At 38.9% G+C, this 13492-nt stretch overlaps 1 protein-coding gene across 1 annotated transcript in view; it reads right to left on the bottom strand.

Annotated features, from left to right (window-relative positions):
• Window positions 1-13492, bottom strand: part of FRAS1 (Fraser extracellular matrix complex subunit 1) — a 435467-nt gene that overhangs the window by 142642 nt on the left and 279333 nt on the right. Inside the window, exon 29 of the mRNA XM_072810116.1 lies at window positions 12685-13011. Coding sequence (XP_072666217.1) covers window positions 12685-13011 — 327 coding nt within the window. The remainder of the gene's footprint in view (window positions 1-12684; window positions 13012-13492) is intronic.

Here is a 13492-nt window from a genome sequence, read left to right as displayed (position 1 = left end):
TGTATGTGAACAAATCATAGCTGAGAACTTCCCTAACTTGGGAAGGGAAACAGGCATTCAGATCCAGGAGATAGAGAGATCACCCCCCTAAAATCAATAAAAACCGTTCAACACCCTGACATTTAATAGTGAAACTTGCAAATTCCAAAGATAAAGAGAAGATCCTTAAAGCAGCAAGAGACAAGAGATCCCTCACCTTTATGGGGAGAAGTATTAGGGTAACAGCAGACCTCTCCACCGAGACCTGGCAGGCCAGAAAGGGATGGCAAGATATATTCAGGGTCCTAAATGAGAAGAACCTGCAGCCAAGAATACTTTATCCAGCAAGGCTGTCATTCAGAATAGAAGAAGAGATAAAGAGCTTCCAAGATAGGCAGAAACTGAGAGAATATGTGACCACCAATCAGCTCTGCAAGAAATATTAAGGGGGATGCTGTAAAAGAAAGAGGAAGCTCAAATAAATAATCCACAAAAACAGGGACTGATAGGTATAAAGATGACACTAAATTCATACCTTTCAATAATTACACTGAACGTGAATGGGCTTAATGATCCCATCAAAAGGCACAGGGTTTCAGACTGGATAAAAAAGCAAGACCCATCTATTCACTGTCTATAAGAGACTCATTTTAGACATAAGGACACCTACAGCCTGAAAATAAAAGGTTGGAGAACCATTTACCATTCAAATGGTCCTTAAAAGAAAGCAGGGGTAGCCATCCTTATATCAGATAAATTAAAGTTTATATCAAAGACTGTAGTAAGAGATGAAGAGGGACACTAAATCATACTTAAAGGATCTATCCAACAAGAGGACCTAACAATCATGAATATATTTATGCCCTGAATGCGGGAGCTGCCAAGTACATCAATCAATAACCAAAGTTAAGTCATACTTAGATAATAATACACTTATACTTGGAGACTTGAACATGGCACTTTCTACAATTGATAGATCTTCTAAGGACAACTCCAAAGAAACAAGAGCTTTAAATGATACACTGGACCAGATGGATTTCACAGATATTTACAGAACTTTACATCCAAATGCAACTGAATACACATTCTTCTCAAGTGCACATGGAACTTTCTCCAGAATAGACCACATACTGGGTCACAAATCAGGTCTTAACCAATACCAAAAGACAGGGATCGTCCCCTGCATATTTTCAGACCATACTGCTGTGAAACTAGAACTAAACCACAAGAAGTTTGGAAGTATTTCAAACAGGTGGAGGTTAAAGACCATCCTGCTAAAAGATGAAAGGATCAGCCAGGAAATTAGAGAAGAATTAAAAAGATTCATGGAAACTAATGAGAATGAAGATACAACCGTTCAAAATCTTTGGAATACAGCAAAAGCAGTCCTGAGGGGGAAATACATCGCAATACAAGCATCCATCCAAAAACTGGAAAGAACTCAAATACAAAAGCTAACCTTGCACCTAAAGGAGCTGGAGAAGGAACAGCATATAAATCCTTCCACCAGCAGAAGAAGACAGTTAATAAAGATTAGAGCAGAACTCAATGAAATAGAGACCAGAAGAACTGTGGAACAGAAAAACAAAACCAGGAGCTGGTTCTTTGAATCAATTAATAAGATAGATAAACCATTAGCCAGCCTTATTAAAAAGAAGAGAGAGAAGACTCAAATTAATAAAATCATGAATGAGAAAGGAGAGATCACCACCAACACCAAGGAAATACAAACTATTTTAAAAACTTATTATGAGCAGCTTTATGCCAATAAATTAGGCAATCTAGAAAAAATGGATGCATTTCTGGAAAACCACAAACTACCAAAACTGGAACAGGAAGAAATAGAAAACCTGAACAGGGCAATAACCAGGGAGGAAATTGAAGCAGTCATCAAACACCTCACAAGACACAAAAGTCCAGGGCCAGATGGCTTCCCAGGGGAATTCTATCAAACGTTTAAAGAAGAAACCATACCTATTCTACTAAAGCTATTTGGAAAGATAGAAAGAGATGGAATACATCCAAAGTCATTCTATGAGGCCAGCATCACCTTAATTCCAAAACCAGACAAAGACCCCACCAAAAAAGAGAATTATAGACCAATATCCCTGATGAACACAGATGCAAAAATTCTCAACAAGATACTAGCCAATAGGATCCAACAGTACATAAGAAGATTATACACCGTGACCAAGTGGGATTTATCCCTGGGATGCAAGGCTGGTTCAACACTTGTAAAACAATCAATGTGATAGATCATATCAACAAGACAAGAAACAAGAACCATATGATCCTCTCAATAGATGCAGAGAAAGCATTTGACAAAATACAGCATCCATTCCTGATCAAAACTCTTCAGAGTGTAGGGATGGAGGGAACATTCCCCAACATCTTAAAAGCCATCTACGAAAAGCCCACAACAAATATCATTCTCAATGGGGAAACACTGGGAGCCTTTCCCCTAAGATCAGGAACACAACAGGGATGTCCACTCTCACCACTGCTATTCAACATAGTACTGGAAGGCCTAGCCTCAGCAATCAGAAAACGAAAAGAAATAAAAGGCATTCAAATTGGCAAAGAAGAAGTAAAACTCTCCCTCTTCGCCGATGACATGATACTATACGTAGAAAACCCAAAAGCCTCCACCCCAGGATTGCTAGAACTCATACACCAATTTGGCAGTGTGGCAGGATACAAAATCAATGCCCAGAAACCAGTGGCATTTCTATACACTAACAATGAGACTGAAGAAAGAGAAATTAAGGAGTCAATCCCATTTACAATTGCACCCAAAAGCCTAAGATACCTAGGAATAAAACTCACCAAAGAGGTAAAGGATCTATACCCTAAAAACTACAGAACACTTCTGAAAGAAATTGAGGAAGACACAAAGAGATGGAAAAATATTCCATGCTCATGGACTGAAGAATTAATATTGTGAAAATGTCAATGTTATCCAGGGCAATTTACACATTTAATGCAATCCATATCAAAATACCATGGACTTTCTTCAGACAGTTGGAACAAAGCATCTTAAGATTTGTGTGGCATCAGAAAAGACCCAGAATATCCAGGGGAATATTAAAAAAGAAAACCATAGCTGGGGGCATCACAATGCCAGATTTCAGGTTGTACTACAAAGCTGTGGTCATCAAGACAGTGTAATACTGGCCCAAAAACAGATCAATGGAATAGCATAGAGAATCCAGAAGTGGACCCTCAACTTTATATCAACTAATATTTGACAAAGCAGGAAAGACTATCCACTGGAAAAAAGACGGTCTCTTTAATAAATAGTGCTCGGAAAATTGGACATCCACATGCAGAAGAATGAAACTAGACCACTCTCTTGCACCAGACACAAAGATAAACTCAAAATGAACGAAAGATCTAAATGTGAGACAAGACTCCATCAAAATCCTAGAGGAGAACACAGGCAACACCTTTTTTGAACTTGGACACAGCAATTTCTTGCAAGATACATCCACGAAGGCAAAAGAAACAAAAGCAAAAATGAACTATTGGGACTTCATCAAGATAAGAAGCTTCTTCACAGCAAAAGAAACAGTCAACAAAACTAAAAGACAATCTACAGAATGGGAGAAGATATTTGCAAATGACGTATCAGATAAAGGGCTAGTTTCCAAGATCTATAAAGAACTTTTTAAACTCAACAGCAAAGAAACAAACAATCCAGTCATGAAATGGGCAAAAGACATGAAGAGAAATCTCACAGAGGAAGACATACACATGGCCAACACACACATGAGAAAATGCTCTGCATCACTTGCCATCAGGGAAATACAAATCAAAACCACAATGAGATACCACCTCACACCAGTGAGAATGGGGAAAATTAACAAGACAGGAAACAACAAATATTGGAGAGGATGTGGAGAAAGGGGAACCATCTTATACTGTTGGTGGGAATGTGAACTGGTGCAGCAACTCTGGGAAACAGTTCCTCAAAGAGTTAAAAATAGATCTGCCCTACAACCCAGCAATTGCACTGCTGGGGATTTACCCCAAAGATACAGATGCAGTGAAACGCCGGGACACCTGCACCCCGATGTTTCTAGCAGCAATGTCCACAATAGCCAAACTGTGGAAGGAGCCTCGGTGTCCATCGACAGATGAATGGATAAAGAAGATGTGGTCTATGTATACAATGGAATATTCCTCAGCCATTAGAAACGACAAACACCCACCATTTGCTTCAACGTGGAGGGACCTGGAGGGTATTATGCTGAGTGAAATAAGTCAATCAGAAAAGGACAAACAAACAAACAAAAAAAAACAAAAAACAAAAAAAAAAAAAAGAAAAGGACAATCATTATATGGTCTCATTCATTTGGGGAATATAAAAATTAGTGAAAGGGAATAAAGGGAAAGGAGAGAAAATGAGTGAAAATATCAGCGAGGGTGATAAAACATGAGAGACACCTAACTCTGGGAAACGAACAAGGGGTAGTGGAAGGGGAGGTGGGCGGGGGGTGGGGGTGACTGGGTGATGGGCACTGACGGGGGCACTTGGCGGGATGAGTATTGGGTGTAATGCTATATGCTGGCAAATTGAACTCCAGTAAAAAAAAGTCATCAGGTACTATTACTGCCAGCCATCATCTAATAAAGAGATATTCGTAACTTTGGAGTCACATTATGAACTATGCATGTACACTATATGTAGATACTTGCATATGTATGTATATATGTAATGTCCTACTTTTACTTTATCATAAGCAAATGACTTATTTCATTCAGGAAGACGAGTCTCTCCATTTCTTTCTTTCATCTGTCCATCTAACTGTCCTTCCATTCTCCCCATCCACCGACATTCAAGCACTAAACATTAAGCACCTATATTATTGGCCAGCTCTTCTGCCAGAGGCCTGAGATATTTAAGAATGCCTAAACAAGACATGAACACATGTCACAGACAAATAATCAGGATGCATCACAAATGATGCTCTATGAGAAGCTTCAGCAGGGTGCTATAGGAGAATAAATGAAAAAGGTTTCCTCTTTGAAGAAGGAATATTCAGAAAGGCTCTCCTATGGAAATAAAATTCAATTCTTGAATAACAAAAATATGGGGCCTTCGAAGAGAGAAGTGGTGAAATGGATTCTGTGCAGGGGTCCAGCCGGGGTAAAGACATGAGATTGCACTGTGTGCTTCATAAAATATCCAGGTGTCTGGGCAAGAAGAGTTTATGGAGTCAGGAGAGGGTGGGAATAAAAAGTTTGAATAAATAAATAATTTATTTATTCATGAGAGACACACAGAGAGAGGCAGAGAAATAGGCAGAAGGAGAAGCAGGCTCCCCACAGAGCAAGGATCCCCATACGGGACTCGATCCCAGGCCCCCAGAATCATGCCCTGAGACAAAGATAGACGCTCAACCACTGAGCCACCCAGGCAGCCCTGTAAACCTGGTATTTTAGGAGAGGGCATTTCAAAGAGGATGTTTTTTATAAGTTATTGTTATTAGTTTCAAATATGCCAATAAAGATAGCAGAGTAAAACACCACTCCCAGGAGGCGAATATCCAGAGCAGAAGACAACAAATATGCTTTTGCAGTCACTTGACACGAGAGCATTTGCCCCCTACCAGAGGCGACCATAGTTAGTCACCAGGGAATTGACTGAGCAATTGCCAGAGAACTTAGTCAAATGGTGCCCAGGAGAACAGCAGCAAAGGCATCTTCTATTGTGATCTGTGCTCAGGGACAAACTCCCAAGAATTTTCTCCCTTCACAATTGATACAGCATATTAGTTACAAAGACATCAAAATGTGCCAAGAATTCCACTCCTCCCCCAGAACTCTGGGCGGGGGGGTTGGGGGGGCCCTCTTTACTCCAGTAGTGTTTCATATAACATAATACACTTAGACCCAGGTGTCTTAATTGCTAAAAATCTCTCTAATAGCAGCAGCCTCCTCAAGTTTGATCACGGTTACAGAAATCAGGCATATAAGAACTACATTCTGGGACTGGTGGAGCAATGTGGTTTTTCATATTACAAGCAGTTAAGTACTGTGACCTCAATGCATGTGCAATGCGACCTCAATGCATGTCCTCAATGCATGTGCCCCAATGTCTCTCCTCAATGCATGTGCCCCAATGTCTCTCCCACTACACATCTAACTTGGCTATACTTTATCAATACAATTTTCTAATTCCTACCAGAGTATAAATCTTTAGGAGACAGTACTACTTGTAAGTCAGGGTTCAGATACCAATAACATTTGGAAGCTTATTACAAGTTCAGAATATCAGGCTCCACCCCAGATTCTGAATTAGAATCTGCATTTTATTTTTTTCACCAGCTTTACTGAAGTATATTTGACAGATAATAGTTGTACATAGTGAACGTATACAACATGACATTTTGATGTATATGTATGTTGTGAAATGATTACAATTATCCATTGTCAATCAAGCTAATTAAGAAGTCTCACCTCACATAATTACACTTTTGTATGTGTATATGGTAAAAACACTTAAGGTCAACCCACTTAGCGAATTTCAGGCATATGATGTAGTATTAAGTATAGCTACCTTCCTATACGTTGTATCTCCAGAGCTTATTCATCCCTTGTAACTGAGCCTCTATACCCTTTGACTAACACCTCCCCATTTCTCCTATGCCAGCCCCTGGCAACCACCATTCTTACTCTGCCTTTATGAGTTGGACTTTTTGATATTCCAAATATAAATGAGATCATGCAGAATTTGTCTTATTGTGTCTGGTTTATTTTACTCAGCATAATGTTCTTCAAGCTCACCCATGTTGTCAGAAATGGCAGGATTTCCTTCTTTAAGGCTGAGTAAATATTTTATATATATAGACCACATTTTCTTTATCCAATTTTTTAAAAGACTTATTTATTTTAGAGATAGAAAAAAATGAGTAAGGGGAGGGGCAGAGGGAGAGACAAACCTGAAGCAGACTTCCTACTGAGCGTAGAGCCTGATGCAGGCTCCCTACAGACCCTGAGATCATGACCTGAACTGAAATCAAGAGTTGGCCACTCACCTGACTCAGCCACCCCAGCACACCTTTCGTTATCCATTTATCCATCAAGAGACACTTATGCTGTTTTTGTACCTTGGCTGTGAATGTGAATAATGCTGCAATAAACATGTGAGTACATGTATCTCCTCGAGATACAGATTTCATTTCCTTTGGATATATACCCAGAAGTGAGACTGCTGGATCATATGATAGTTGTTTTTAATTTTCTGAGGAACCTCCTTATTGTTCCATAATGGCTACACCAATTAAATCCCCACCAAGACAAGAGTGTACACTGATTCCTTTTTCCCAATATGCTCACCAACTGTTATCTTTTGTCTTTTTGATAATTGCCATCCTAACAGTTATGAGGTGGTATCCCATTGTGGTTTTGATTTACATTTCCCTGATGATGAGTGATGTTGAGCACCTTTTCATATGTACCTATTGGCCACTGTATGTCTTCTTTTGAGAAAGGTCTGTGCAGCTCCTTAAGCCACATTTTAATTGGATGATGATGACTATTATTTTGCTATTGAGTTGTGTGAGTTCTTTCTATATTTTAGAAATTAATCCCTTATCAAATATATGGTTTCAAATATTTTCTCCCATTCAGTAGGCTGCCTTTTCATTTTGTTGACCATTACTTTGCTGTGCAGCTTTGTAATTTTATGTATTTCCACTTGTATTTAAACAAGATCCCCAGGTGATATGGAGTCATGCTTAAGCAGGAGAAGCACAGACCAGGATAGAAATAGTGATGGGTCTAGAGTGGTTCTCCTGAAACCCCACAGACAGGTCTTTTAGAATATTTACATTTATAACCAGATAATTTACATGACTCTGTTTATGAGTTATTTGTTTACAATAATTAAGAAGAAACAGACAACTGTCTAAGTGAAAGAAGTATAATTCTTCCCACTGATTATGATGAAGATAGTTTTTATCAGTTGCTTTCTTCTGGAAGAAATTCCAGGGAAGAGTCAAGAAGAGATGAATACACCATCTTTTCTACAGTTAAAGTGTCCAGAAAAGCCAAACAAATTTTAACCTCATTTCCCTAATGATTCTGACCTTTTTCAATTTTTTTATCTCCTTGTAGTTTTTTTTCTTCTGCACAATAGTGCATATATTCCTGTAAGCTCAAGAAATTAGCCATAACATGAGTTAAATAATCTCCTGTCTTTTGATGTTTTAGAAGTCCTTCAGGATACCACATTAGAAAGCAATGAAACCCCAAAAAGGGATTATGGGGGCATAATCAAAAGAGTGCTTTAAATTAAACAGTTCTTCTAATTCATTTCATAGAACAATGGGCATATGGAAATGTTGGCAATAAAGTTTAGCCATTATATATTGTGTTACAAATAAAAATATTAATGTTGTAAACCAGAAGTAAGGGCCTAAGCTTCTATCACTAGGAGGAAAAATCTCACAAAAAAAAAGAATACTTCCTCCCCTAAAATAAATGTTGGGACACAAATGATGATCTCAAATGATAATATACCCCAACCACAGGCCAAACTATTCAAGCTAAAAAGCTATAAAACTTAATCAAATAGAAAATAACTATAATTGGATATAATAGCAATCCTAACATTTTATTTATTCTGTAAAAAAAAAAAAAAAGCCTTAATTTGCAAATGCTCATTTATACCATAGCTTTTAAAATGCAATCTTATAGGACACTGTGGATTTTAGGGAAGGATCATGTGGTTGCAAAAAAGGTGAAACTTAGGTGTTATTTACCAGGATACAGGATGGAAAGATAATTGGACTGTTTTTGTATTTGTCAGTGTGTGTGTGCTCCTCAGAAGCTCTGTTTCCTCAGGTCAAGAATATAGAACCTTCTTTCCATGTAGATTTCAACTACTTTATGAACAAACAAATAAAATTTTGTAATCAACAGCCATTTTGAACATATACTCTGAGCATTACATCTTATAAGATGTCAAATTGAACAAGCTAAACAAGTCCATAAAAGGTAAAACCCTGACATATAGTAAGGATTTATTTATGAGATAGACTCTTATTCAAAAAATTAACATTTTCGTGCCATATTTATAATTGTCGCAAGCACCCTTATTACCAAGCGACATCCCTGCCAGACAACCACTGGGAGGACAAGTTTTAAGAAACCTGAGGGAAAGCACAACAGGGCTTTTAGCTGCACATGGGCGTTACCAAGTTCAAGCAGCTAGAGAGGACTCTTAGCAACAGAATTTTCCATCCAGTTCATAGCATGATACTTGGGCACTTTTAACATCAAAGCATTGTCCAGTGGCAGAAAGTAACTATTCAAACAATGACAAGCGAGGTCACAAAGATCATCAGATTTATTACCAAAGTGGAAAAAGAGGCATGATTTCTAGAGATGTCTTAATAAAAAAGAAAGTAATCTCTTGAAAGCCCCACAAGGGATGGAAACCCACCAATAAGCATGACTTTTCATTGCCCACATTTTAGCCCTGATTAGACACTGAATTGTTTTAAAATCATATCTCTAGCAGGCTCAGGGTTGGTAATCGAGCCAATTAATGAAAGCCTGTTCAGCAGAGCATTCTTTATTACCTTTTAATCTTTTTAAAATTTCTTTTGCCTCCTCCCCGCAACAGAACATGTTTCAACATCAGTCCTGAATCTATTTTCTCCTCAGCAACTCAGTGTAAGCCTGGAGGGCAGCAGTCAGATTTCGTCACTGCCAGGCCAAGGATGAAAGTTTGTAGGATGTGATGGAGAACTTGAGAAACAAGGGTGGAGCTGACAGCTCCTACCCTTAGGCCCAGATAGGCCACCCCAACATCGGCAGAGGTGGCCTGAAGGCTTCTCATCTGACACAAGGGATGGATTCAAAGGTAGGAACATGGGAACCACCCTCACTCAGGCCGTTCCATCCCTCCACCTATCTCTCCATCCAACAAAAATGTACTAAGTTCCTATGATATGCCTTGCTTAAGATAGGAAGACTAAAATAGTTGCTGCTCAAAGTTTTCTCTATCTCCCCCTCTCTTTCCATCTGTGTTACCAGGTTAAGTTTTCTACTGAACAACATTGGGGTTATTTTGAACATCCATTCCCCAGGAATTAGACCTCAATCCCTTAGCAACTCCATTTAAACCATGAGCTAGACATCAGCCAGTAATTGGACTCCAAATTTAATACACTGGCAGCCTCAGGGTAAGGACTTGGATGCCCATCTTCAGAAATGCCTATCAGAATGAAATATATCACATCTGACTATACATCTACTGGAAGCCATTAACAGCTGAGGCAATTTTTCTTCTTGGGCTCCAGTAGACTTATGATTATAAACAGTTTCACCTGGAACAAAATGGGGTGAGTCCAGAGGGAAGATTCCAGAACGCTTAGGGCCCAGACTACTTGGATAGGACTTTGAGAAAATGACTAACTTGCTGTCTCTATTCTGTCCATTAGGGGGGTTAGAGTATATATGACCAAAACACTGAAATATGGGAGAGAATGAAAAAAGCCATGTGGGTTAAGTGTGATGAGCCAGAACACATTTGAGTAGAAATCACAGCTCCAACATGAAATACCTTTATAAGAAATAAATATTTTGAGACTTTTAAAAATGTTTTTAAACCTTTTCTTCAGTTTCCTTTTTGGAAAATTACAGATAATAATTGTACAGACATCCTAGGATGATCATGAACATCAAATGAAATAATTTACGTCAAGCATTAATGCCCAAAAAGGGTTAAAAACAAAACAAACCCAAACACCTCCCATCCATAGAATTTCCTTTAAAAGAAATTAAGCCTCTCTTCTAACCTTCTCATTAAGATATTGCAAAGATCAGTAGGATAGGTATGAAGAAAAAGTACTTTGAATTCCTGAAGGTAAATATAGTATGCATATAAAATATCAGTATTACAGTGTCAAATTTATTAGTACATCCTGACAGATGCTGGCACTCTGGTCATTGGTTTCATTATCACAGTTCATTGGCTTGGAAGCCATTAGTTCACCTGATGGACAGGTAAACACAACACTCTAGGAGAGAGAGTGAGGGCAGGAGGAAGGAGGAGGGGCAGGCACTCGAAATACCAACATGAACCCCAAGTTATAAGCACTACAGGATTCTCAAGTTCTAAGCATATGCCTTATTTCTAAATTGAACTTCATTTTTTCCTTGTTTTGTTTTGGTAGTCAAAGTAGTTAAAATCCGAGAAATACCCTTCAACCTTGGGCCATAGCATGTAAGATGATAGCGCCATACACTGAACTGAGCTCCAAATGTGGAGACTGAAATCAGGAATTAGACCTGGAAAAGGTCTCAGGTAGGGAAAGGCAGCTGCTAGCGTTGCACTGAAATCCTATCTTTGGAAGGAAACCAAGCAGGAAGAAAAGAAACTTTCTGTGTCTGTCTAGACTTCATCACTTCAGAACTAAACCTCATCTCCCAGGGCGATTGCAAGAGGGTGATAATTAGGATTAGCTACAAGGTGGCTATCTGCCAACTCTATCTCATAATCAGTCTTCACTTACTCCCATCTATCTCATGCCACCATCACTGTTTTCATCAGCTGCAAATCATGAGACAACAGCCAGAGAAAGTAGCCAGCAGACTATGTCATATTCAGCTGTTTAACTTCACAAGGATCCATCACAGATTTTGAGTAATCATCTGTGAGAAAGTGACAAGTCACTTCTAAACTGTCCTCAGCAAATCAATCTCTCTAGCTACTCATTAATGACAATGGCTACTGATATTTGGAATGAAAAATTCAATAAAAATGAGAAGCCCAATCTATCCACTATGGGAAAGAGCCATTCTTGCTATAATGGAGAAAAGAGCTCTAGTGAAATATCACCAAGTAATAAATGGTTTTGAAAATGTTTTTCAATAGGTCTCTTGGATCTAGCTTGTGGTTAGCCCAGTATTTCCCAAAATGTTATAGCCATCCTATTAATAGTCTCCAAGAACATTCTATGTACTACATGGATGAATATTATTAAAAATGGTTATGTATTAATTTTAATATTTTAGAAGAAAGTAAATTGTACATTAAGCCCGTGATTTCATATTTTTCACTTATTAGGATGAGGGCACAATAAAAAAGTAAGTTGATACAAAGAAAAACATTAAGTACTAGAAGAGGTGTTCATGGACATGACAAAAACATATGGAGATGGCACAGGAATGACTCATGCTAACAAGCCTTCCCATGATTACTAAAAGAGAGAGTTCCCTCACCTACTTCAGTTGGGCTAACAGAATGCCTGGGCTCATCCTTTTTGATTCATTATAACCTGACTATGAGCTTCACATTGCATGAGCTGTTGTAGAAGGGCAGGCAAAAACAGGGGTGAACTTGATTCTTGTGATCATGCTCAGGCAGGAGACAGAAGGGTCAGTGGGCAATGAGGCATTTTTATGGCAGCAAGTCAACATAAAGGTGCAAAAGTTTCCCATGTATAGAGAACATGAGGATAGGTCCTTCAGATCAAGGGTGCTCCTAACAAAATATATACTGCTCCCTGAGATTGAGTAATGTGTTCTATTTATCTCTGAACATCCTAAGTGTCTTCATAATAGATGCTTAATATATGTTTGAATAATTACCTATCCATATCTTAACTTTATGAATATTGTAAAATAATATTATCAACAAAAATTCATACCTAGGTGCAAGGAAACTGCAGTTCTAGGAATGACACCTACCTTGGGCACAGTTTTCACGTGGAACAGGATATTTTGAAAAGAATGTCCATCGTTGGCCTGCAGGACGGCAACATCAGATATGCTATCTGAGCCATCATGAGCATAGTGGAGAAGGCCCCTGGAGAGTTCATCCAGCCGGAATTGATAGATTGGGGTTGCAGGGGACGGAAGTATTTGGAGCAATTGGCCATGAAGTGGAGGATCAAGCACTTCAACCACCACATCCTGTGGGTTGTCATCATCTCGGATGTCAAGCAGCTGGGTAGTAATGGTTCCTCTCTCCCCTCTGCTAATATGAAGGGCCTCATTTCTCAGCACATAGGGGGCCTGAGCAGTTGAAGGGAAGGAGGAGGAAATGTCATTTAGCAGGAAAAGAGAAGATAATCCAGGGGACTAGATACAGTCGTGTACAGTTTAATTGATAATTCTATGCTTTTGAAGGAACTCTCAGTGCTCCAGCAAAGTGCCAAACTGTTGCATAGTCAAAGTATTTGTCAGAGATATGGTCAGTCATAGCAATCGGAGCCAGTGAGATTACTTCACACTTCTGGTTCTGGAGGCTTCTCAAGCCATGTCAAAGCCATCATATTCACCAGAAGCAATTGAGATGAACTGCTTGTTTCCAAATCTCATAAGTCTCTGCTATCTTGATTTATACTATACCCCCTGCATTGTAACTGAAATCAGCCCAGAGTCAGGGATCCCAACCAACTGTCTGCATCCAAGAGAAAATAGTAAGAGGCATAGAATTTTTGCACTGGTGTTTGGAGTTGATCACTTCAGTCCAGGCTACACTAAAGTATGTTGA

The sequence above is a fragment of the Canis lupus genome, chromosome 33 (assembly GCF_048164855.1).
Source record: "Canis lupus baileyi chromosome 33, mCanLup2.hap1, whole genome shotgun sequence".
NCBI classification, from domain to species: Eukaryota; Metazoa; Chordata; class Mammalia; order Carnivora; family Canidae; genus Canis; species Canis lupus.
This window is presented reverse-complemented; position numbering and strand designations above follow the sequence as displayed.